This window comes from Petromyzon marinus, unplaced genomic scaffold, assembly GCF_048934315.1.
Source record: "Petromyzon marinus isolate PM22_M1 ecotype Great Lakes invasive population unplaced genomic scaffold, UKy_Petmar_22M1.pri1.0 PM_Scaffold_36, whole genome shotgun sequence".
Lineage (NCBI taxonomy): Eukaryota > Metazoa > Chordata > Hyperoartia > Petromyzontiformes > Petromyzontidae > Petromyzon > Petromyzon marinus.
Genome location: NW_027423346.1, coordinates 695,818 through 720,775, shown reverse-complemented (window position 1 = coordinate 720,775; position 24,958 = coordinate 695,818). Strand labels below are relative to the sequence as shown.

Sequence of the window (24,958 nt, the reverse complement as noted above, 5' to 3'; positions counted from 1 at the left end):
CACCCCTCTCACCCACCCACCCACCCACGTCACCCACCCACCCACGTCTCCCACCCACCCACGTCACCCACCCACTCTCCCCCCCACCCACTCACCCACGTCACCCACCCACCCACGTCTCTCACCCACCCACCCACCCACCCACGTCACCCACCCACTCTCCCCCCCACCCACCCTCTCTCCCCCCCACCCACCCACCCACACACCCACGTCTCCCACCCACCCACCCCTCTCACCCACCACCCACCCACGTCACCCACCCACCCACCCCTCTCACCCACCCACCCACGTCACCCACCCACCCACCCCTCTCACCCACCCACCCACGTCTCCCACCCACCCACGTCACCCACCCACTCTCCCCCCCACCCACCCACCCACCCACGTCACCCACCCACTCTCCCCCCCACCCACCCACCCACTCTCCCCCCCACCCACCCACCCACCTTTGTCTCTCTGCTGCGATTTCGCCGCGAGGAATCTACGGAGGCGCCTGAGGGCGCCGTTCCGCTCCACCGCAGAGTTGGAGGCGAGGAGGTGCGGGAAGTGGAGAGAGGCCAACGGGGGAGGAGAGGCACTGGCAGCCATGGTCACAGAGAGTCACCCCTGGTAGAGAGTCTATGGAGAGACACACAGAGAGAGACACCCCTGGTAGAGAGTCTATGGAGAGAGAGAGTCACACACACACCTGGTAGAGAGTCTACAGAGAGACACACAGAGAGAGAGTCACCTGGTAGAGAGTCTACGGAGAGGCACTGGCAGCCATGGTCACAGAGAGACACCCCTGGTAGAGAGTCTATGGAGAGGCACTGGCAGCCATGGTCACAGAGAGTCACCCCTGGTAGAGAGTCTATGGAGAGACACAGAGAGAGAGTCACCCCTGGTAGAGAGTCTACGGAGAGAGTCACCTGGTAGAGAGTCTACAGAGAGAGAGAGAGAGAGTCACACACACCTGGTAGAGAGTCTACAGAGAGACACACAGAGAGTCACCCCTGGTAGAGAGTCTACAGAGAGACACACAGAGAGTCACCTGGTAGAGAGTCTACAGAGAGACACACAGAGAGAGACACCCCTGGTAGAGAGTCTATGGAGAGGCACTGGCAGCCATGGTCACAGAGAGTCACCCCTGGTAGAGAGTCTATGGAGAGACACAGAGAGAGAGAGAGTCACACACACACCTGGTAGAGAGTCTACGGAGAGACACAGAGAGAGAGTCACCTGGTAGAGAGTCTACAGAGAGAGAGAGAGTCACCTGGTAGAGAGTCTACAGAGAGAGAGAGAGAGAGTCACACACACCTGGTAGAGAGTCTACAGAGAGACACACAGAGAGTCACCCCTGGTAGAGAGTCTACAGAGAGACACACAGAGAGTCACCTGGTAGAGAGTCTACAGAGAGACACACAGAGAGAGACACCCCTGGTAGAGAGTCTATGGAGAGGCACTGGCAGCCATGGTCACAGAGAGTCACCCCTGGTAGAGAGTCTATGGAGAGACACAGAGAGTCACCCCTGGTAGAGAGTCTACAGAGAGACACAGAGAGTCACCTGGTAGAGAGTCTATGGAGAGAGAGAGTCACACACACCTGGTAGAGAGTCTATGGAGAGGCACTGGCAGCCATGGTCACAGAGAGTCACCCCTGGTAGAGAGTCTACGGAGAGACACAGAGAGAGAGAGTCACACACACCTGGTAGAGAGTCTATGGAGAGAGAGTCACACACACACCTGGTAGAGAGTCTACAGAGAGAGAGAGAGTCACACACACACCTGGTAGAGAGTCTATGGAGAGGCACCTGGTAGAGAGTCTACAGAGAGACACAGAGAGAGTCACCTGGTAGAGAGTCTATGGAGAGGCACTGGCAGCCATGGTCACAGAGAGTCACCCCTGGTAGAGAGTCTACAGAGAGACAGAGAGAGAGTCACCTGGTAGAGAGTCTATGGAGAGGCACTGGCAGCCATGGTCACAGAGAGTCACCCCTGGTAGAGAGTCTACAGAGACACAGAGAGAGAGTCACCTGGTAGAGAGTCTACGGAGAGGCACTGGCAGCCATGGTCACAGAGAGTCACCCCTGGTAGAGAGTCTACAGAGAGACACACAGAGAGAGAGTCACCTGGTAGAGAGTCTATGGAGAGGCACTGGCAGCCATGGTCACAGAGAGTCACCCCTGGTAGAGAGTCTACAGAGAGACACCTGGTAGAGAGTCTATGGAGAGACACACACAGAGACACCTGGTAGAGAGTCTACAGAGAGACACCTGGTAGAGAGTCTATGGAGAGAGACACAGAGAGAGAGTCACCTGGTAGAGAGTCTACGGAGAGGCACTGGCAGCCATGGTCACAGAGAGTCACCCCTGGTAGAGAGTCTACAGAGAGACACACAGAGAGAGTCACCTGGTAGAGAGTCTATGGAGAGAGAGTCACCTGGTAGAGAGTCTACAGAGAGACACAGAGAGAGAGAGTCACACACACCTGGTAGAGAGTCTACAGAGACACCTGGTAGAGAGTCTATGGAGAGGCACTGGCAGCCATGGTCACAGAGAGTCACCCCTGGTAGAGAGTCTATGGAGAGAGAGAGAGAGAGTCACCTGGTAGAGAGTCTACAGAGTCACACACAGAGAGAGAGAGTCACCTGGTAGAGAGTCTATGGAGAGGCACTGGCAGCCATGGTCACAGAGAGTCACCCCTGGTAGAGAGTCTACAGAGACACACAGAGAGTCACCCCTGGTAGAGAGTCTATGGAGACACACAGAGAGTCACCCCTGGTAGAGAGTCTACAGAGAGACACAGAGAGAGTCACACACACACCTGGTAGAGAGTCTACAGAGACACCTGGTAAAGAGTCTACGGAGAGGCACTGGCAGCCATGGTCACAGAGAGTCACCCCTGGTAGAGAGTCTATGGAGAGACACACAGAGAGAGTCACCCCTGGTAGAGAGTCTACAGAGAGAGAGAGTCACCTGGTAGAGAGTCTACAGAGAGAGAGAGAGAGAGTCACACACACCTGGTAGAGAGTCTACAGAGAGACACACAGAGAGTCACCCCTGGTAGAGAGTCTACAGAGAAACACACAGAGAGAGACACCCCTGGTAGAGAGTCTACAGAGACACCTGGTAGAGAGTCTATGGAGAGGCACTGGCAGCCATGGTCACAGAGAGACACCCCTGGTAGAGAGTCTACAGAGAGAGAGAGATAGAGAGTCACCTGGTAGAGAGTCTACAGAGAGACACACAGAGAGAGAGTCACCTGGTAGAGAGTCTACAGAGAGACACCTGGTAGAGTCACCTGGTAGAGAGTCTACAGAGACACCCCTGGTAGAGAGTCTACAGAGAGAGAGAGAGAGACACCTGGTAGAGAGTCTACGGAGAGGCACTGGCAGCCATGGTCACAGAGAGTCACCCCTGGTAGAGAGTCTACAGAGAGACACAGAGAGTCACCCCTGGTAGAGAGTCTACAGAGAGAGAGAGTCACACACACACCTGGTAGAGAGTCTACAGAGAGTCACCTGGTAGAGAGTCTACAGAGAGAGAGAGAGAGTCACACACACCTGGTAGAGAGTCTATGGAGAGGCACTGGCAGCCATGGTCACAGAGAGTCACCCCTGGTAGAGAGTCTACGGAGAGAGAGACACCTGGTAGAGAGTCTATGGAGAGGCACGGGCAGCCATGGTCACAGAGAGTCACCCCTGGTAGAGAGTCTATGGAGAGACACAGAGAGTCACCCCTGGTAGAGAGTCTACAGAGAGACACACAGAGAGAGAGTCACCTGGTAGAGAGTCTACAGAGAGACAGAGAGAGAGTCACCTGGTAGAGAGTCTACAGAGAGAGAGAGTCACCTGGTAGAGAGTCTACAGAGAGACACCTGGTAGAGAGTCTATGGAGAGAGAGAGAGTCACACACACACCTGGTAGAGAGTCTACAGAGAGGCACTGGCAGCCATGGTCACGGAGAGTCACCCCTGGTAGAGAGTCTATGGAGAGAGAGAGAGAGAGTCACCTGGTAGAGAGTCTACAGAGAAACACACAGAGAGAGAGAGTCACCTGGTAGAGAGTCTACGGAGAGACACACAGAGAGAGACACCTGGTAGAGAGTCTACAGAGAGAGAGACACCTGGTAGAGAGTCTACGGAGAGGCACTGGCAGCCATGGTCACAGAGAGTCACCCCTGGTAGAGAGTCTACAGAGAGACACAGAGAGAGACACCTGGTAGAGAGTCTATGGAGAGGCACTGGCAGCCATGGTCACAGAGAGTCACCCCTGGTAGAGAGTCTACAGAGAGAGAGTCACACACACACCTGGTAGAGAGTCTACAGAGAGAGAGTCACCTGGTAGAGAGTCTACGGAGAGACACAGAGAGAGAGTCACCTGGTAGAGAGTCTATGGAGAGGCACGGGCAGCCATGGTCACAGAGAGTCACCCCTGGTAGAGAGTCTACAGAGAGACACAGAGAGTCACCCCTGGTAGAGAGTCTACAGAGAGAGAGAGAGTCACACACACACACCTGGTAGAGAGTCTACAGAGAGTCACCTGGTAGAGAGTCTACAGAGACACACAGAGAGAGAGTCACCTGGTAGAGAGTCTACAGAGACACCTGGTAGAGAGTCTATGGAGAGGCACTGGCAGCCATGGTCACGGAGAGTCACCCCTGGTAGAGAGTCTACAGAGAGAGAGAGTCACACACACCTGGTAGAGAGTCTACAGAGAGACACAGAGATAGTCACCTGGTAGAGAGTCTAAGGAGAAACACACAGAGAGAGACACCTGGTAGAGAGTCTACAGAGAGAGAGAGAGAGTCACCTGGTAGAGAGTCTACAGAGAGAGAGAGAGTCACACACACACCTGGTAGAGAGTCTACAGAGAGACACACAGAGAGAGAGTCACCTGGTAGAGAGTCTATGGAGAGGCACGGGCAGCCATGGTCACGGAGAGACACCCCTGGTAGAGAGTCTACAGAGAGACACAGAGAGAGAGTCACCTGGTAGAGAGTCTACAGAGAGACACCCCTGGTAGAGAGTCTACGGAGAGAGAGAGAGTCACCTGGTAGAGAGTCTACAGAGACACACCTGGTAGAGAGTCTATGGAGAGACACACACAGAGACACCTGGTAGAGAGTCTACGGAGAGAGAGAGACACCTGGTAGAGAGTCTACAGAGAGACACAGAGAGAGAGTCACCTGGTAGAGAGTCTACAGAGAGACACAGAGAGAGACACCTGGTAGAGAGTCTACAGAGAGACACAGAGAGAGAGTCACCTGGTAGAGAGTCTACAGAGAGACACAGAGAGAGACACCTGGTAGAGAGTCTACAGAGAGACACAGAGAGAGAGTCACCTGGTAGAGAGTCTACAGAGAGACACCTGGTAGAGAGTCTATGGAGAGACACACAGAGAGAGAGTCACCAGGTAGAGAGTCTACAGAGACACACAGAGAGAGAGTCACCTGGTAGAGAGTCTACAGAGAGACACACAGAGAGAGAGTCACCTGGTAGAGAGTCTACAGAGAGACACAGAGAGAGACACCTGGTAGAGAGTCTATGGAGAGGCACTGGCAGCCATGGTCACAGAGAGACACCCCTGGTAGAGAGTCTACGGAGAGACACAGAGAGAGAGAGAGTCACCTGGTAGAGAGTCTACAGAGAGAGAGAGTCACCTGGTAGAGAGTCTATGGAGAGACACACACACAGAGACACACCTGGTAGAGAGTCTACAGAGACACACCTGGTAGAGAGTCTACAGAGAGAGAGTCACCTGGTAGAGAGTCTACAGAGAGACACACAGAGAGAGAGTCACCTGGTAGAGAGTCTACAGAGAGACACACAGAGAGAGAGTCACCTGGTAGAGAGTCTACAGAGAGACACAGAGAGAGTCACCTGGTAGAGAGTCTACAGAGAGACACCTGGTAGAGAGTCTATGGAGAGACACGGGCAGCCATGGTCACGGAGAGACACCCCTGGTAGAGAGTCTACAGAGAGACACGCAGAGAGTCACCTGGTAGAGAGTCTACAGAGAGACACAGAGAGAGAGAGTCACCTGGTAGAGAGTCTACAGAGAGACACAGAGAGAGAGTCACCTGGTAGAGGAGTCTACAGAGAGACACAGAGAGTCACCTGGTAGAGAGTCTATGGAGAGGCACAGAGAGAGTCACCTGGTAGAGAGTCTACAGAGAGACACAGAGAGAGTCACCTGGTAGAGAGTCTACAGAGAGACACAGAGAGTCACCTGGTAGAGAGTCTACAGAGACACACCTGGTAGAGAGTTTACAGAGAGACACACAGAGAGAGTCACCTCGTAGAGAGTCTACAGAGAGACAGAGAGTCACCTGGTAGAGAGTCTACAGAGACACACCTGGTAGAGAGTCTACAGAGAGACACACAGAGAGAGAGTCACCTGGTAGAGAGTCTACAGAGAGATACACAGAGAGAGTCACCTGGTAGAGAGTCTACAGAGAGAGAGTCACCTGGTAGAGAGTCTACAGAGAAACACACAGAGAGAGTCACCTGGTAGAGAGTCTACGGAGAGACACAGAGAGAGAGAGTCACCTGGTAGAGAGTCTACGGAGAGACACAGAGAGAGTCACCTGGTAGAGAGTCTACAGAGACACACCTGGTAGAGAGTCTACAGAGACACACAGAGAGAGTCACCTGGTAGAGAGTCTACAGAGAGACACAGAGAGAGAGAGAGTCACCTGGTAGAGAGTCTACAGAGAGACACAGAGAGAGAGTCACCTGGTAGAGAGTCTACAGAGAGACACAGAGAGAGAGTCACCTGGTAGAGAGTCTACAGAGAGACACAGAGAGAGAGACACCTGGTAGAGAGTCTACAGAGAGACACACAGAGAGTCACCTGGTAGAGAGTCTACAGAGACACACCTGGTAGAGAGTCTACAGAGAGACACACAGAGAGAGAGTCACCTGGTAGAGTCTACAGAGAGACACAGAGAGAGAGTCACCTGGTAGAGTCTACGGAGAGACACAGAGAGAGTCACCTGGTAGAGAGTCTACGGAGAGACACAGAGAGAGAGTCACCTGGTAGAGAGTCTACAGAGAGACACCTGGTAGAGAGTCTATGGAGAGAGACACACAGAGAGAGAATCACCTGGTAGAGAGTCTACAGAGAGACACCTGGTAGAGAGTCTACAGAGACACACCTGGTAGAGAGTCTACAGAGAGACACCTGGTAGAGAGTCTACAGAGACACACCTGGTAGAGAATCTACACAGACACACCTGGTAGAGAGTCTACAGAGAGACGCCTGGTAGAGAGTCTACAGAGACACACCTGGTAGAGAGTCTACAGAGAGACACCTGGTAGAGAGTCTACACAGAGGCACACCTGGTAGAGTCTACAGAGACACACCTGGTAGAGAGTCTACACAGACACACCTGGTAGAGAGTCTACACAGACACACCTGGTAGAGAGTCTACAGAGAGACGCCTGGTAGAGAGTCTACAGAGACACACCTGGTAGACAGTCTACAGAGACACACCTGGTAGAGGACTACAGAGACACACCTGGTAGAGAGTCTACAGAGACACACCTGGTAGAGAGTCTACAGAGACACACCTGGTAGAGAGTCTACAGAGACACACCTGGTAGAGAGTCTACAGAGAGACACCTGGTAGAGAGTCTACAGAGACACACTTGGTAGAGAGTCTACAGAGAGTCACCTGGTAGAGAGTCTACAGAGACACACCTGGTAGAGAGTCTACACAGAGACACACCTGGTAGACAGTCTACACAGACACACCTGGTAGAGAGTCTACAGAGACACACCAGGTAGACAGTCTACACAGACACCTGGTAGAGAGTCTACACAGACACACCTGGTAGAGAGTCTACAGAGACACCTGGTAGAGAGTCTACAGAGACACACCTGGTAGAGAGTCTACAGAGACACACCTGGTAGAGAGTCTACAGAGAGACACCTGGTAGAGAGTCTACAGGGACACACCTGGTAGACAGTCTACAGAGAGACACCTGGTAGAGAGTCTACAGAGAGACGCCTGGTAGAGAGTCTACAGAGACACACCTGGTAGACAGTCTACAGAGACACACCTGGTAGAGGACTACAGAGACACACCTGGTAGAGAGTCTACAGAGACACACCTGGTAGAGAGTCTACAGAGACACACCTGGTAGAGAGTCTACAGAGACACACCTGGTAGAGAGTCTACAGAGACACACCTGGTAGAGAGTCTACAGAGAGACATCTGGTAGAGAGTCTACAGAGACACACTTGGTAGAGAGTCTACAGAGAGTCACCTGGTAGAGAGTCTACAGAGACACACCTGGTAGAGAGTCTACACAGAGACACACCTGGTAGACAGTCTACACAGACACACCTGGTAGAGAGTCTACAGAGACACACCAGGTAGACAGTCTACACAGACACCTGGTAGAGAGTCTACACAGACACACCTGGTAGAGAGTCTACAGAGACACCTGGTAGAGAGTCTACAGAGACACACCTGGTAGAGAGTCTACAGAGACACACCTGGTAGACAGTCTACAGAGAGACACCTGGTAGAGAGTCTACAGGGACACACCTGGTAGAGAGTCTACAGAGACACACCTGGTAGAGAGTCTACAGAGACACACCTGGTAGAGAGTCTACAGAGACACACCTGGTAGAGAGTCTACAGAGAGACACCTGGTAGAGAGTCTACAGAGACACACCTGGTAGAGAGTCTACAGAGACACACCTGGTAGAGAGTCTACACAGAGGCACACCTGGTAGAGAGTCTACAGAGACACACCTGGTAGAGAGTCTACACAGACACACCTGGTAGAGAGTCTACAGAGAGACGCCTGGTAGAGAGTCTACAGAGACACACCTGGTAGAGAGTCTACAGAGAGACACCTGGTAGAGAGTCTACACAGAGACACACCTGGTAGAGTCTACAGAGACACACCTGGTAGACAGTCTACAGACACACCTGGTAGAGAGTCTACAGAGAGACAAACACAGACACACCTGGTAGAGAGTCTACGGAGAGACAAACACAGAGACACCTGGTAGAGAGTCTACGGAGAGAGACACAGAGACACACCTGGTAGACAGTCTACAGAGACACACCTGGTAGACAGTCTATGGAGAGACACCTGGTAGAGAGTCTATGGAGAGTGGGGAGACACAGAGACACAGACAGAGACACACGTGTTAGAGAGTCTATGGAGAGACACACAGAGACAGAGTGACACGTGTTAGAGAGTCTATGGAGAGTAGAGAGTGACACGTGTTAGAGAGTCTATGGAGAGTAGTGAGACGGAGTGACACGTGTTAGAGAGTCTATGGAGAGTAGAGAGAGTGACACCTGTTAGAGAGTCTATAGAGAGTAGTATAGAGAGACAGACAGAGACAGAGAGAGTAGAGAGACACTAGTTAGAGAGACACTAGTTATAGAGACAGAGAGACACTAGTTAGAGAGACACTAGTTAGAGAGACACTAGTTAGAGAGACAGAGAGACACTAGTTAGAGAGACAGAGAGACACTAGTTAGAGAGACACTAGTTAGAGAGACACTAGTTAGAGAGACACTAGTTAGAGAGACAGAGAGACACTAGTTAGAGAGACAGAGAGACACTAGTTAGAGAGACAGAGAGACACTAGTTAGAGAGACACTAGTTAGAGAGACAGAGAGACACTAGTTAGAGAGACAGAGAGACACTAGTTAGAGAGACACTAGTTAGAGAGACACTAGTTAGGGAGACAGAGAGACACTAGTTAGAGAGACACTAGTTAGAGAGACACTAGTTAGAGAGACAGAGAGACACTAGTTAGAGAGACACTAGTTAGAGAGACAGAGAGACACTAGTTAGAGAGACACTAGTTAGAGAGACACTAGTTAGAGAGACAGAGAGACACTAGTTAGAGAGACAGAGAGACACTAGTTAGAGAGACACTAGTTAGAGAGACAGAGAGACACTAGTTAGAGAGACAGAGAGACACTAGTTAGAGACAGAGAGACACTAGTTAGAGACAGAGAGACACTAGTTAGAGAGACACTAGTTAGAGAGACACTAGTTAGAGAGACACTAGTTAGAGAGACACTAGTTAGAGAGACACTAGTTAGAGAGACACTAGTTAGAGAGACAGAGAGACACTAGTTGGAGAGACACTAGTTAGAGAGACACTAGTTAGAGAGACAGAGAGACACTAGTTAGAGAGACACTAGTTAGAGAGACAGAGAGACACTAGTTGGAGAGACACTAGTTAGAGAGACACTAGTTAGAGAGACAGAAAGACACTAGTTAGAGAGACAGAGAGACACTAGTTAGAGAGACACTAGTTAGAGAGACACTAGTTAGAGAGACACTAGTTAGAGAGACACTAGTTAGAGAGACACTAGTTAGAGAGACAGAGAGACACTAGTTAGAGAGACACTAGTTAGAGAGACAGAGAGACACTAGTTAGAGAGACAGAGAGACACTAGTTAGAGAGACAGAGAGACACTAGTTAGAGAGACAGAGAGACACTAGTTAGAGAGACACTAGTTAGAGAGACACTAGTTAGAGAGACAGAGAGACACTAGTTAGAGAGACACTAGTTAGAGAGACAGAGAGACACTAGTTAGAGAGACAGAGAGACGCTAGTTAGAGAGACAGAGAGTAGAGAGACGCTAGTTTGAGAGACAGAGAGTAGAGAGACGCTAGTTAGAGAGACAGAGAGAGTCTATAGAGAGACAGAGACACTAGTTAGAGAGACAGAGAGTAGAGAGACACTAGTTAGAGAGACAGAGAGTAGAGAGACGCTAGTTAGAGAGACAGAGAGAGACAGAGAGAGTCTATAGAGAGTCATAGAGAGACAGAGAGACAGAGAGAGTCTATAGAGAGACAGAGAGAGACATAGAGACGCTAGAGAGACAGAGAGTAGAGAGACGCTAGTTAGAGAGACAGAGAGAGTAGAGAGACGCTAGTTAGAGAGACAGAGAGAGTAGAGAGACGCTAGTTAGAGAGACAGAGAGACACTAGTTAGAGAGACACTAGTTAGAGAGACAGAGAGACACTAGTTAGAGAGACAGAGAGACGCTAGTTAGAGAGACAGAGAGTAGAGAGACGCTAGTTAGAGAGACAGAGAGTAGAGAGACACTAGTTAGAGAGACAGAGAGACACTAGTTAGAGAGACAGAGAGACACTAGTTAGAGAGACAGAGAGACACTAGTTAGAGAGACAGAGAGACACTAGTTAGAGAGACAGAGAGACACTAGTTAGAGAGACAGAGAGACACTAGTTAGAGAGACACTAGTTAGAGAGACACTAGTTAGAGAGACAGAGAGACACTAGTTAGAGAGACACTAGTTAGAGAGACAGAGAGACACTAGTTAGAGAGACAGAGAGACGCTAGTTAGAGAGACAGAGAGTAGAGAGACGCTAGTTAGAGAGACAGAGAGTAGAGAGACACTAGTTAGAGAGACAGAGAGTAGAGAGACACTAGTTAGAGAGACAGAGAGTAGAGAGACGCTAGTTAGAGAGACAGAGAGAGTTTATAGAGAGTCTATAGAGAGACAGAGAGACAGAGAGAGTCTATAGAGAGACAGAGAGAGACATAGAGACGCTAGAGAGACAGAGAGTAGAGAGACGCTAGTTAGAGAGACAGAGAGTAGAGAGACACTAGTTAGAGAGACAGAGAGACACTAGTTAAAGAGACGCTAGTTAGAGAGACGCTAGTTAGAGAGACAGAGAGAGTAGTTAGACGCTAGTTAGAGAGACAGAGAGAGTAGTTAGACGCTAGTTAGAGAGACAGAGAGAGTAGTTAGACGCTAGTTAGAGAGACAGGGAGAGTAGAGAGACGCTAGTTAGAGAGACAGAGACAGAGAGAGTAGAGAGACGCCAGTTAGAGAGACAGAGAGTAGAGAGACGCTAGTTAGAGAGACAGAGAGACAGAGAGAGTCTATAGAGAGACAAAGAGACAGAGAGAGTAGAGAGACGCTAGTTAGAGAGACAGAGAGACGCTAGTTAGAGAGACAGAGTAGAGAGACGCTAGTTAGAGAGACAGAGAGACAGAGAGTAGAGAGACGCTAGTTAGAGAGACAGAGAGAGTAGAGAGACGCTAGTTAGAGAGACAGAGAGTAGAGAGACGCTAGTTAGAGAGACAGAGAGAGTAGTTAGACGCTAGTTAGAGAGACAGAGAGTAGAGAGACGCTAGTTAGAGAGACAGAGAGAGTAGAGAGACGCTAGTTAGAGAGACAGAGTAGAGAGACGCTAGTTAGAGAGACAGAGTAGAGAGACGCTAGTTAGAGAGACAGAGAGACAAAGAGAGTAGAGAGACACTAGTTAGAGAGACAGAGAGAGTAGAGAGACGCTAGTTAGAGAGACAGAGAGTAGAGAGACGCTAGTTAGAGAGACAGAGAGAGTAGAGAGACACTAGTTAGAGAGACAGAGAGTAGAGAGACGCTAGTTAGAGAGACAGAGAGTAGAGAGACGCTAGTTAGAGAGACAGAGAGAGTAGTTAGACGCTAGTTAGAGAGACAGAGAGTAGAGAGACACTAGTTAGAGAGACAGAGAGAGTAGTTAGACGCTAGTTAGAGAGACAGAGAGAGTAGTTAGACGCTAGTTAGAGAGACAGAGAGAGTAGTTAGACGCTAGTTAGAGAGACAGAGAGACAGAGAGAGTAGTTAGACGCTAGTTAGAGAGACAGAGAGAGTAGTTAGACGCTAGTTAGATAGACAGAGAGTAGAGAGACACTAGTTAGAGAGACAGAGAGTAGAGAGACACTAGTTAGAGAGACAGAGAGTAGAGAGACGCTAGTTAGAGAGACAGAGAGAGTAGAGAGACGCTAGTTAGAGAGACAGAGTAGAGAGACGCTAGTTAGAGAGACAGAGAGACACTAGTTAGAGAGACGCTAGTTAGAGAGACAGAGAGACAGAGAGAGTAGAGAGACACTAGTTAGAGAGACAGAGAGTAGAGAGACGCTAGTTAGAGAGACAGAGAGTAGAGAGACGCTAGTTAGAGAGACAGAGAGAGTAGAGAGACGCTAGTTAGAGAGACAGAGAGAGTAGAGAGACGCTAGTTAGAGAGACAGAGAGTAGAGAGACGCTAGCTAGAGAGACAGAGAGTAGAGAGACGCTAGTTAGAGAGACAGAGAGTAGAGAGACGCTAGTTAGAGAGACAGAGAGAGTAGAGAGACACTAGTTAGAGAGACAGAGAGAGTAGAGAGACACTAGTTAGAGAGACGCTAGTTAGAGAGACACTAGTTAGAGAGACAGAGAGAGTAGAGAGACGCTAGTTAGAGAGACAGAGAGTAGAGAGACACTAGTTAGAGAGACAGAGAGAGTAGAGAGACGCTAGTTAGAGAGACAGAGTAGAGAGACGCTAGTTAGAGAGACAGAGAGTAGAGAGACGCTAGTTAGAGAGACAGAGAGTAGAGAGACGCTAGTTAGAGAGACAGAGAGTAGAGAGACGCTAGTTAGAGAGACAGAGAGTAGAGAGACGCTAGTTAGAGAGACAGAGAGAGTCTATAGAGAGACAGAGAGACAGAGAGAGTAGAGAGACACTAGTTAGAGAGACAGAGAGACACTAGTTAAAGAGACGCTAGTTAGAGAGACGCTAGTTAGAGAGACAGAGAGAGTAGTTAGACGCTAGTTAGAGAGACAGAGAGAGTAGTTAGACGCTAGTTAGAGAGACAGAGAGAGTAGAGAGACGCTAGTTAGAGAGACAGAGAGTAGAGAGACACTAGTTAGAGAGACAGAGAGAGTAGAGAGACACTAGTTAGAGAGACAGAGAGAGTAGAGAGACACTAGTTAGAGAGACAGAGAGTAGAGAGACACTAGTTAGAGAGACAGAGAGTAGAGAGACGCTAGTTAGAGAGACAGAGAGTAGAGAGACGCTAGTTAGAGAGACAGAGAGTAGAGAGACGCTAGTTAGAGAGACAGAGAGTAGAGAGACGCTAGTTAGAGAGACAGAGAGAGTCTATAGAGAGACAGAGAGACAGAGAGAGTAGAGAGACACTAGTTAGAGAGACAGAGAGACACTAGTTAAAGAGACGCTAGTTAGAGAGACGCTAGTTAGAGAGACAGAGAGAGTAGTTAGACGCTAGTTAGAGAGACAGAGAGAGTAGTTAGACGCTAGTTAGAGAGACAGAGAGAGTAGTTAGACGCTAGTTAGAGAGACAGAGAGAGTAGTTAGACGCTAGTTAGAGAGACAGAGAGTAGAGAGACGCTAGTTAGAGAGACAGAGAGAGTAGAGAGACGCTAGTTAGAGAGACAGAGTAGAGAGACGCTAGTTAGAGAGACAGAGAGACAGAGAGAGTCTATAGAGAGACAGAGAGACAGAGAGAGTAGAGAGAAGCTAGTTAGAGAGACAGAGAGACAGAGAGACACTAGTTAGAGAGACAGAGAGTAGAGAGACGCTAGTTAGAGAGACACAGAGAGTAGAGAGACACTAGTTAGAGAGACAGAGTAGAGAGACGCTAGTTAGAGAGACAGAGTAGAGAGACGCTAGTTAGAGAGACAGAGAGTAGAGAGACGCTAGTTAGAGAGACAGAGAGAGTAGAGAGACACTAGTTAGAGAGACAGAGAGTAGAGAGACGCTAGTTAGAGAGACAGAGAGAGTAGAGAGACGCTAGTTAGAGAGACAGAGAGTAGAGAGACGCTAGTTAGAGAGACAGAGAGAGTAGAGAGACACTAGTTAGAGAGACAGAGAGAGTAGAGAGACGCTAGAGAGACAGAGAGAGTAGAGAGACACTAGTTAGAGAGACAGAGAGACAGAGAGAGTAGTTAGACGCTAGTTAGAGAGACAGAGAGAGTAGAGAGACGCTAGTTAGAGAGACAGAGAGAGTAGAGAGACACTAGTTAGAGAGACAGAGAGACACTAGTTAAAGAGACACTAGTTAGAGAGACAGAGAGTAGAGAGACGCTAGTTAGAGAGACACAGAGAGTATAGAGACGCTAGTTAGAGAGACAGAGAGAGTAGTTAGACGCTAGTTAGAGAGACAGAGAGAGTAGAGAGACACTAGTTAGAGAGACAGAGAGACGCTAGTTAGAGAGACGCTAGTTAGAGAGACGCTAGTTAGAGAGACAGAGAGTAGAGAGACACTAGTTAGAGAGACAGAGACAGAGAGACGCTAGTTAGAGAGACAGAGACAGAGAGACGCTAGTTAGAGAGACAGAGAGACAGAGAGAGTAGAGAGACGCTAGTTAGAGAGACAGACAGAGTAGAGAGACACTAGTTAGAGAGACAGAGAGAGTAGAGAGACGCTAGTTAGAGAGACAGAGAGACGCTAGTTAGAGAGACAGAGAGTAGAGAGACGCTAGTTAGAGAGACAGAGAGTAGAGAGACGCTAGTTAGAGAGACAGAGAGAGTAGAGAGACGCTAGTTAGAGAGACAGAGAGACGCTAGTTAGAGAGACAGAGAGAGTAGAGAGACGCTAGTTAGAGAGACAGAGTAGAGAGACACTAGTTAGAGAGACAGAGAGACAGAGAGACTAGTTAGAGAGACAGAGAGTAGAGAGACACTAGTTAGAGAGACAGAGAGTAGAGAGACGCTAGTTAGAGAGACAGAGAGTAGAGAGACGCTAGTTAGAGAGACAGAGAGAGTAGTTAGACGCTAGTTAGAGAGACAGAGAGAGTAGAGAGACGCTAGTTAGAGAGACAGAGAGACAGAGAGAGTAGTTAGACACTAGTTAGAGAGACAGAGAGAGTAGAGAGACAGAGTAGAGAGACGCTAGTTAGAGAGACAGAGAGTAGAGAGACGCTAGTTAGAGAGACAGAGAGAGTAGTTAGACGCTAGTTAGAGAGACAGAGAGAGTAGAGAGACACTAGTTAGAGAGACAGAGACAGAGAGAGTAGAGAGACGCTAGTTAGAGAGACAGAGAGACGCTAGTTAGAGAGACAGAGAGTAGAGAGACGCTAGTTAGAGAGACAGAGAGACAGAGAGAGTCTATAGAGAGACAAAGAGACAGAGAGAGTAGAGAGACGCTAGTTAGAGAGACAGAGAGACGCTAGTTAGAGAGACAGAGAGTAGAGAGACGCTAGTTAGAGAGACAGAGAGAGACAGAGAGACGCTAGTTAGAGAGACAGAGAGTAGAGAGACGCTAGTTAGAGAGACAGAGTAGAGAGACGCTAGTTAGAGAGACAGAGAGAGTAGTTAGACGCTAGTTAGAGAGACAGAGAGAGTAGAGAGACACTAGTTAGAGAGACAGAGAGAGTAGAGAGACGCTAGTTAGAGAGACAGAGAGACAGAGAGACGCTAGTTAGAGAGACAGAGAGAGTAGTTAGACGCTAGTTAGAGAGACAGAGAGAGTAGAGAGACACTAGTTAGAGAGACAGAGAGTAGAGAGACGCTAGTTAGAGAGACAGAGAGAGTAGAGAGACACTAGTTAGAGAGACAGGGTAGAGAGACACTAGTTAGAGAGACAGAGAGTAGAGAGACGCTAGTTAGAGAGACAGAGAGACAATAAGTAGAGAGACACTAGTTAGAGAGACAGAGAGACAGAGAGTAGAGAGACACTAGTTAGAGAGACAGAGAGACAGAGAGACGCTAGTTAGAGAGACAGAGAGTAGAGAGACACTAGTTAGAGAGACAGAGAGAGTAGAGAGACACTAGTTAGAGAGACAGAGAGTAGAGAGACGCTAGTTAGAGAGACAGAGAGTAGAGAGACACTAGTTAGAGAGACAGAGAGTAGAGAGACACTAGTTAGAGAGACAGAGAGTAGAGAGACGCTAGTTAGAGAGACAGAGAGAGTAGAGAGACGCTAGTTAGAGAGACAGAGAGAGTAGAGAGACGCTAGTTAGAGAGACAGAGAGAGTAGAGAGACGCTAGTTAGAGAGACAGAGAGAGTAGAGAGACGCTAGTTAGAGAGACAGAGTAGAGAGACGCTAGTTAGAGAGACAGAGAGACAGAGAGAGTAGTTAGACGCTAGTTAGAGAGACAGAGAGAGTAGAGAGACGCTAGTTAGAGAGACAGAGAGAGTAGAGAGACGCTAGTTAGAGAGACAGAGTAGAGAGACGCTAGTTAGAGAGACGCTAGTTAGAGAGACAGAGTAGAGAGACGCTAGTTAGAGAGACGCTAGTTAGAGAGACAGAGTAGAGACGCTAGTTAGAGAGACAGAGAGAGTAGAGAGACGCTAGTTAGAGAGACAGAGAGAGTAGAGAGACGCTAGTTAGAGAGACAGAGAGAGTAGAGAGACGCTAGTTAGAGAGACAGAGAGAGTAGAGAGACGCTAGTTAGAGAGACAGAGTAGAGAGACGCTAGTTAGAGAGACAGAGAGACAGAGAGAGTAGTTAGACGCTAGTTAGAGAGACAGAGAGAGTAGAGAGACGCTAGTTAGAGAGACAGAGAGAGTAGAGAGACGCTAGTTAGAGAGACAGAGTAGAGAGACGCTAGTTAGAGAGACGCTAGTTAGAGAGACAGAGTAGAGAGACGCTAGTTAGAGAGACGCTAGTTAGAGAGACAGAGTAGAGACGCTAGTTAGAGAGACAGAGAGAGTAGAGAGACGCTAGTTAGAGAGACAGAGAGAGTAGAGAGACGCTAGTTAGAGAGACAGAGAGAGTAGAGAGACACTAGTTAGAGAGACAGAGAGAGTAGTTAGACGCTAGTTAGAGAGACAGAGAGAGTCTATAGAGAGACAGAGAGAGACAGAGAGACGCTAGTTAGAGAGACAGAGAGTAGAGAGACGCTAGTTAGAGAGACAGAGAGAGTAGAGAGACACTAGTTAGAGAGACAGAGAGAGTAGAGAGACACTAGTTAGAGAGACAGAGTAGAGAGACGCTAGTTAGAGAGACAGAGAGAGTAGAGAGACGCTAGTTAGAGAGACAGAGAGAGTAGAGAGACGCTAGTTAGAGAGACAGAGTAGAGAGACACTAGTTAGAGAGACAGAGTAGAGAGACGCTAGTTAGAGAGACAGAGAGTAGAGAGACGCTAGTTAGAGAGACAGAGAGAGTAGAGAGACGCTAGTTAGAGAGACAGAGTAGAGAGACGCTAGTTAGAGAGACAGAGAGTAGAGAGACGCTAGTTAGAGAGACAGAGAGAGTAGTTAGACGCTAGTTAGAGAGACAGAGTAGAGAGACGCTATTTAGAGAGACAGAGAGAGTAGTTAGACGCTAGTTAGAGAGACAGAGAGAGTAGAGAGACGCTATTTAGAGAGACAGAGAGAGTAGTTAGACGCTAGTTAGAGAGACGCTAGTTATAGAGACAGAGAGAGTAGTTAGACGCTATTTAGAGAGACAGAGAGAGTAGTTAGACGCTAGTTAGAGAGACAGAGAGAGTAGTTAGACGCTAGTTAGAGAGACAGAGAGAGTAGTTAGACGCTAGTTAGAGAGACAGAGAGAGTAGTTAGACGCTAGTTAGAGAGACAGAGAGAGTAGTTAGACGCTAGTTAGAGAGACAGAGAGAGTAGAGAGACGCTAGTTAGAGACAGAGTAGAGAGACATTAGTTAGAGAGACAGAGAGACACTAGTTAAAGAGACGCTAGTTAGAGAGACGCTAGTTAGAGAGACAGAGAGAGTAGTTAGACGCTAGTTAGAGAGACAGAGAGAGTAGAGAGACGCTAGTTAGAGAGACAGAGAGACACTAGTTAGAGAGACTAGTTAGAGAGACAGAGAGACAGAGAGAGTCTATAAAGAGACAGAGAGACAGAGAGAGTAGAGAGACACTAGTTAGAGAGACAGAGAGTAGAGAGACGCTAGTTAGAGAGACAGAGTAGAGAGACGCTAGTTAGAGAGACAGAGAGAGTAGAGAGACGCTAGTTAGAGAGACAGAGAGTAGAGAGACGCTAGTTAGAGAGACAGAGAGAGTAGAGAGACACTAGTTAGAGAGACAGAGAGAGTAGAGAGACGCTAGTTAGAGAGACAGAGAGAGTAGAGAGACGCTAGTTAGAGAGACAGAGTAGAGAGACGCTAGTTAGAGAGACAGAGTAGAGAGACGCTAGTTAGAGAGACAGAGAGACAGAGAGAGTAGTTAGACGCTAGTTTGAGAGACAGAGAGAGTAGTTAGACGCTAGTTAGAGAGACAGAGAGACAGAGAGAGTAGAGAGACACTAGTTAGAGAGACACTAGTTAGAGAGACACTAGTTAAAGAGACGCTAGTTAGAGAGACGCTAGTTAGAGAGACAGAGAGAGTAGAGAGACACTAGTTAGAGAGACAGAGAGAGTAGAGAGACACTAGTTAGAGAGACAGAGAGTAGAGAGACGCTAGTTAGAGAGACAGAGTAGAGAGACGCTAGTTAGAGAGACAGAGAGTAGAGAGACGCTAGTTAGAGAGACAGAGTAGAGAGACGCTAGTTAGAGAGACAGAGAGAGTAGAGAGACGCTAGTTAGAGAGACAGAGAGAGTAGAGAGACGCTAGTTAGAGAGACAGAGAGAGTAGTTAGACGCTAGTTAGAGAGACAGAGAGAGTAGTTAGACGCTAGTTAGAGAGACAGAGAGAGTAGAGAGCCGCACCACGTGTTCACCAACTCGCCGTTCTCTGCAGCCTGCGGAGAGACTGAGAGCCACGTGGTGGAGGCGATCACTTCCGGTGGAATGAAAAGCCGCGGGACGATCACTTCCGGTGTCACGAAGCCGAGCGCGTTGACGTCACCACGCAGAGGGCCGCCAATCAATCTGAGCGCGATGACGTCACCGCGCAGCGGCGCTCCAACTAACATGAGCGCGATGACGTCACCACGCAGCGACACTCGAACCAACCTGACCGCGATGACGCCACCACGCAGGGGGACGCCAATCCATTTGAGCGCGATGATGTCACCACGCAGAGGCACGCCTATCAACCCGGGCGCGATGACGTCACCTTACAGGGGGCTCCATCAACCTCAGCGCGATGACGTCACCACGCAATCAACCTAAGCGCGATGTCGTCACCACGCAAGGAGCTGTAACCAACCCAATTCCGATGACGTCAACACGCAGGGGGACGCCGAACAACTCGAGCGGGATGACGTCACCACGCAGGGGGGCGACAACCAACCTGAGCGTGATGACGTCACCACGCAGGGGGCTCCAACCAAATTGAGAGCGGTAACGTCACCACGCAAGGGAGACGCCAAACAACCTGAGCGCGATGACGTCACCACGCAGGGTGATCCAACTTACCTGAGCGCGATGACGTCACCACACCGCGCCGCTCTAACCAATCTGAGGGCGATGACGTCACCACGAAGCGGCGGTCCAACCCACCTGAGAGCGATGACGTCACCACGCAGGGTGATCCAATCAACTTGAGGGCGATGACGTCACCACACAAAGAGCTCTCAATAACCTGAGCGCGATGACGTCACCACACAAGGAGCTCCCAATAACCTGAGCGCGATGACGTACCCATAAAGCGGCACTGCAACCAATCTTAGGGCGATGACGTCACCACGCAGCGGCGCTCCAACCTAGCTGAGAGCGCTGACGTCACCACGCAGGGAAACGCCAAACAACCTGAGCGCGATGACGTCACCGCGCAGAGGTGCGACAATAAACCTGAGCGCGATGACGTGACCACGCAGCGGCACTCCAATCAACTCGGCGCGATGACGTCACCACGCAGCGGCACTCCAATCAACTCGCGCGCGATGACGTCACCACGCAGCGGCACTCCAATCAACCTGAGCGCGATGACATCACCGCGCAGCGGCACTCCAATTAACCCGAACGCGATGACGTCACCACGCAGCGGCATTCCAATCAACCCGAGCGCGATGACGTCACCACGCAGCGGCGCTCAAACCAACTCGATCGCGATGACGTCACCACGCAGCGGCGATCCAATCACCGCATGTGTGGTGACGTCAGATCGTGTGACGCTCACCGCTAGAGGCCGCTACAGCTCCGATACAGAAGAGGCGGCAGTCAAACAGACACAGACAAAGCTCCCCCAGGTAGCCTCTAGCAGGGCTGTAGGGGCAAGTGCTGTTACACAGACACAGACAAAGCTCCACCAGGTAGCCTCTAGCAGGGCTGTAGGGGCAAGTGCTGTTACACAGACACAGACAAAGCTCCCCCAGGTAGCCTCTAGCAGGGCTGTAGGGGCAAGTGCAGTTACACAGGCACAGACAAAGCTCCCCCAGGTAGCCTCTAGCAGGGCAGTAGGGGCAAGTGCTGTAACACAGACACAGACAAAGCTACCCCCAGGTAGCCTCTAGCAGGGCTGTAGGGGCAAGTGCAGTCACACAGACACAGACAAAGCTACCCCAGGTAGCCTCTAGCAGTGCTGTAGGGGCAAGTGCAGTTACACAGACACAGACAAAGCTCCCCCAGGTAGCCTCTAGCAGGGCTGTAGGGGCAAGTGCTGTTACACAGACACAGACAAAGCTCCACCAGGTAGCCTCTAGCAGGGCTGTAGGGGCAAGTGCTGTTACACAGACACAGACAAAGCTCCCCCAGGTAGCCTCTAGCAGGGCTGTAGGGGCAAGTGCAGTTACACAGGCACAGACAAAGCTCCCCCAGGTAGCCTCTAGCAGGGCAGTAGGGGCAAGTGCAGTTACACAGACACAGACAAAGAGCCCCCAGGTAGCCTCTAGCAGGGCTGTAGGGGCAAGTGCTGTCACACAGACACAGACAAAGCTCCACCAGGTAGCCTCTAGCAGGGCTGTAGGGGCAAGTGCAGTCACACAGATACAGACAAAGCTGCCCCAGGTAGCCTCTAGCAGGGCTGTAGGGGCAAGTGCAGTTACACAGACACAGACAAAGCTCCCCCAGGTAGCCTCTAGCAGGGCTGTAGGGGCAAGTGCAGTCACACACAGACACAGACAAAGCTCCACCAGGTAGCCTCTAGGAGGGCTGTAGGGGCAAGTGCAGTTACACAGACACAGACAAAGCCCACCCAGGTAGCCTCTAGCAGGGCTGTAGGGGCAAGTGCAGTTACACAGACACAGACAAAGCTCCCCCAGGTAGCCTCTAGCAGGGCTGTAGGGGCAAGTGCAGTCACACACAGACACAGACAAAGCTCCACCAGGTAGCCTCTAGCAGGGCTGTAGGGGCAAGTGCAGTTACACAGACACAGACAAAGCTCACCCAGGTAGCCTCTAGCAGGGATGTAGGGGCAAGTGCAGTTACACAGACACAGACAAAGCTCCCCCAGGTAGCCTCTAGCAGGGCTGTAGGGGCAAGTGCAGTCAGACACAGACACAGACAAAGCTACCCCAGGTAGCCTCTAGCAGGGCTATAGGGGCAAGTGCAGTTACACAGACACAGACAAAGCTACCCCAGGTAGCCTCTAGCAGGACTTGTAGGGGCAAGTGCAGTTACACAGACACAGACAAAGCTACCCCAGGTAGCCTCTAGCAGGGCTGTAGGGGCAAGTGCTGTCACACAGACACAGACAAAGCTACCCCACGTAGCCTCTAGTAGGGCTGTAGGGGCAAGTGCTGTTACACAGACACAGACAAAGCTACCCCAGGTAGCCTCTAGCAGTGCTGTAGGGGCAAGTGCAGTTACACAGACACAGACAAAGCTCCCCAAGGTAGCCTCTAGCAGGGCTGTAGGGGCAAGTGCAGTTACACAGACACAGACAAAGACACCCCAGGTAGCCTCAAGCAGGGCTGTAGGGGCAAGTGCTGTAACACAGACACAGACAAAGCTACCTCCAGGTAGCCTCTAGCAGGGCTGTAGGGGCAAGTGCAGTCACACAGACACAGACAAAGCTACCCCAGGTAGCCTCTAGCAGTGCTGTAGGGGCAAGTGCAGTTACACAGACACAGACAAAGCTCCCCCAGGTAGCCTCTAGCAGGGCTGTAGGGGCAAGTGCAGTCACACAGACACAGACAAAGCTACCCCAGGTAGCCTCTAGCAGGGCAGTAGGGGCAAGTGCAGTTACACAGACACAGACAAAGCTACCCCCAGGTAGCCTCTAGCAGGGCTGTAGGGGCAAGTGCAGTCACACAGACACAGACAAAGCTACCCCAGGTAGCCTCTAGCAGGGCTGTAGGGGCAAGTGCACTCACACAGACACAGACAAAGCTCCCCCAGGTAGCCTCTAGCAGGGCTGTAGGGGAAAGTGCAGTCACACAGACACAGACAAAGCTACCCCAGGTAGCCTCTAGCAGGGCAGTAGGGGCAAGTGCAGTTACACAGACACAGACAAAGCTCCCCCAGGTAGCCTCTAGCAGGGCTGTAGGGGCAAGTGCAGTAAGACAGACACAGACAAAGCTACCCCAGGTAGCATCCTGCAGGGCTGTAGGGGCAAGTGCAGTCACACAGATACAGACAAAGCTACCCCAGGTAGCCTCTAGCAGGGCTGTAGGGGCTAGTGCTGTTACACAGACACAGACAAAGCTCCCCCAGGTAGCCTCCTGCAGGGCTGTAGGGGCAAGTGCAGTCACACACAGACACAGACAAAGCTCCCCCAGGTAGCCTCCTGCAGGGCTGTAGGGGCAAGTGCAGTCACGCAGACACACACAAAGCTACCCCAGGTAGCCTCTAGCAGGGCTGTAGGGGCAAGTGCAGTCACACACAGACACAGGCAAAGCTACCCCAGGTAGCCTCTAGCAGGGCTGTAGGGGCAAGTGCAGTTACACAGACACACACAAAGCTACTCCAGGTAGCCTCTAGCAGGGCTGTAGGGGCAAGTGCTATTACACAGACACGGACAAAGCTCCCCCAGGTAGCCTCCTGCAGGGCTGTAGGGGCAAGTGCAGTAACACAGACACAGACAAAGCTATCCCAGGTAGCCTCTAGCAGGGCTGTAGGGGCAAGTGCTGTTACACAGACACAGACAAAGCTACCCCAGGTAGCCTCTAGCAGGGCTGTAGGGGCAAGTGCAGTCACACAGACACACACAAAGCTACCCCAGGTAGTCTCTAGCAGGGCTGTAGGGGCAAGTGCTGTTACACAGACACAGACAAAGCTCCCCCAGGTAGCCTCCAGCAGGGCTATAGGGGCAAGTGCTGTTACACAGACACAGACAAAGCTCCCCCAGGTAGCCTCTAGCACGGCTGTAGGGGCAAGTGCTGTTTCACAAAGCTCCCCCAGGTAGCCTCTAGAAGGGCTGTAGGGGCAAGTGCTGTCACACAGACACAGAAAAACTCCCCCAGGTAGCCTCTAGCAGGGCTGTAGGGGCAAGTGCTGTTACACAGACACAGACAAAGCTCCCCCAGGTAGCCTCTAGCAGGGCTGCAGGGGCAAGTGCTGTTACACAGACACAGACAAAGCTACCCCCAGGTAGCCTCTAGCAGGGCTGTAGGGGCAAGTGCTGTTACACAGACACAGACAAAGCTACCCCAGGTAGCCTTTAGCAGGGCTGTAGGGGCAAGTGCTGTTACACAGACACAGACAAAGCTACCCCAGGTAGCCTCTAGCAGGGCTGTAGGGGCAAGTGCAGTTACACAGACAAAGACAAAGCTACCCCCAGGTAGCCTCTAACATGCTGTAGGGGCAAGTGCTGTTACACAGACACAGACAAAGCTCCACAGGTAGCCTCTAGCAGGGCTGTAGGGGCAAGTGCAGTTACACAGACACAGACAAAGCTACCCCAAGGTAGCCTCTCACATGCTGTAGGGGCAAGTGCTGTTACACAGACACAGACAAAGCTCCACCAGGTAGCCTCTAACATGCTGTAGGGGCAAGTGCTGTTACACAGACAAAGCTCCACCAGGTAGCCTCTAGCACGGCTGTAGGGGCAAGTGCTGTTACACAGACACAGACAAAGCTTCCCCAGGTATCCTCTAGCAGGGCTGTAGGGGTAAGTGCTGTTACACAGACACAGACAAAGCTCCCCCAGGTATCCTCTAGCAGGGCTGTAGGGGCAAGTGCTGTTACACAGACACAGACAAAGCTCCACCAGGTAGCCTCTAACATGCTGTAGGGGCAAGTGCTGTTACACAGACAAAGCTCCACCAGGTAGCCTCTAGCACGGCTGTAGGGGCAAGTGCTGTTACACAGACACAGACAAAGCTCCCCCAGGTAGCCTCTAGCAGGGCTGTAGGGGCAAGTGCTGTTACACAGACACAGGCAAAGCTCCCCCAGGTAGCCTCTAGCAGGTCTGTAGGGGCAAGTGCTGTTACACAGACACAGACAAAGCTACCCCAGGTAGCCTCTAGAAGGGCTGTAGG

At 50.6% G+C, this 24,958-nt stretch overlaps 1 protein-coding gene across 4 annotated transcripts in view; it reads right to left on the bottom strand.

Annotated features, from left to right (window-relative positions):
- The window catches only part of LOC142923251 (ribosomal RNA processing protein 1 homolog A-like), a 36,722-nt gene extending 17,262 nt beyond the window's left edge, over positions 1-19,460 (bottom strand). The window contains exons 1-3 of one of the 4 annotated variants that reach the window (XM_076064250.1): positions 19,365-19,460; positions 9,039-9,102; positions 447-618 (exon numbers count right to left, since the gene is read on the bottom strand). In XM_076064250.1, coding sequence (XP_075920365.1) covers positions 447-588 — 142 coding nt within the window. In that variant the 5' untranslated portion in view covers positions 589-618; positions 9,039-9,102; positions 19,365-19,460. Of the gene's footprint in view, positions 1-446; positions 619-7,448; positions 7,486-9,038; positions 9,103-19,364 lie in introns of those variants that run through there. The other 3 variants (XM_076064249.1, XM_076064248.1, XM_076064251.1) reach the window with 3 other exon arrangements.
- Between the last annotated feature and the right edge of the window lie 5,498 nt (positions 19,461-24,958).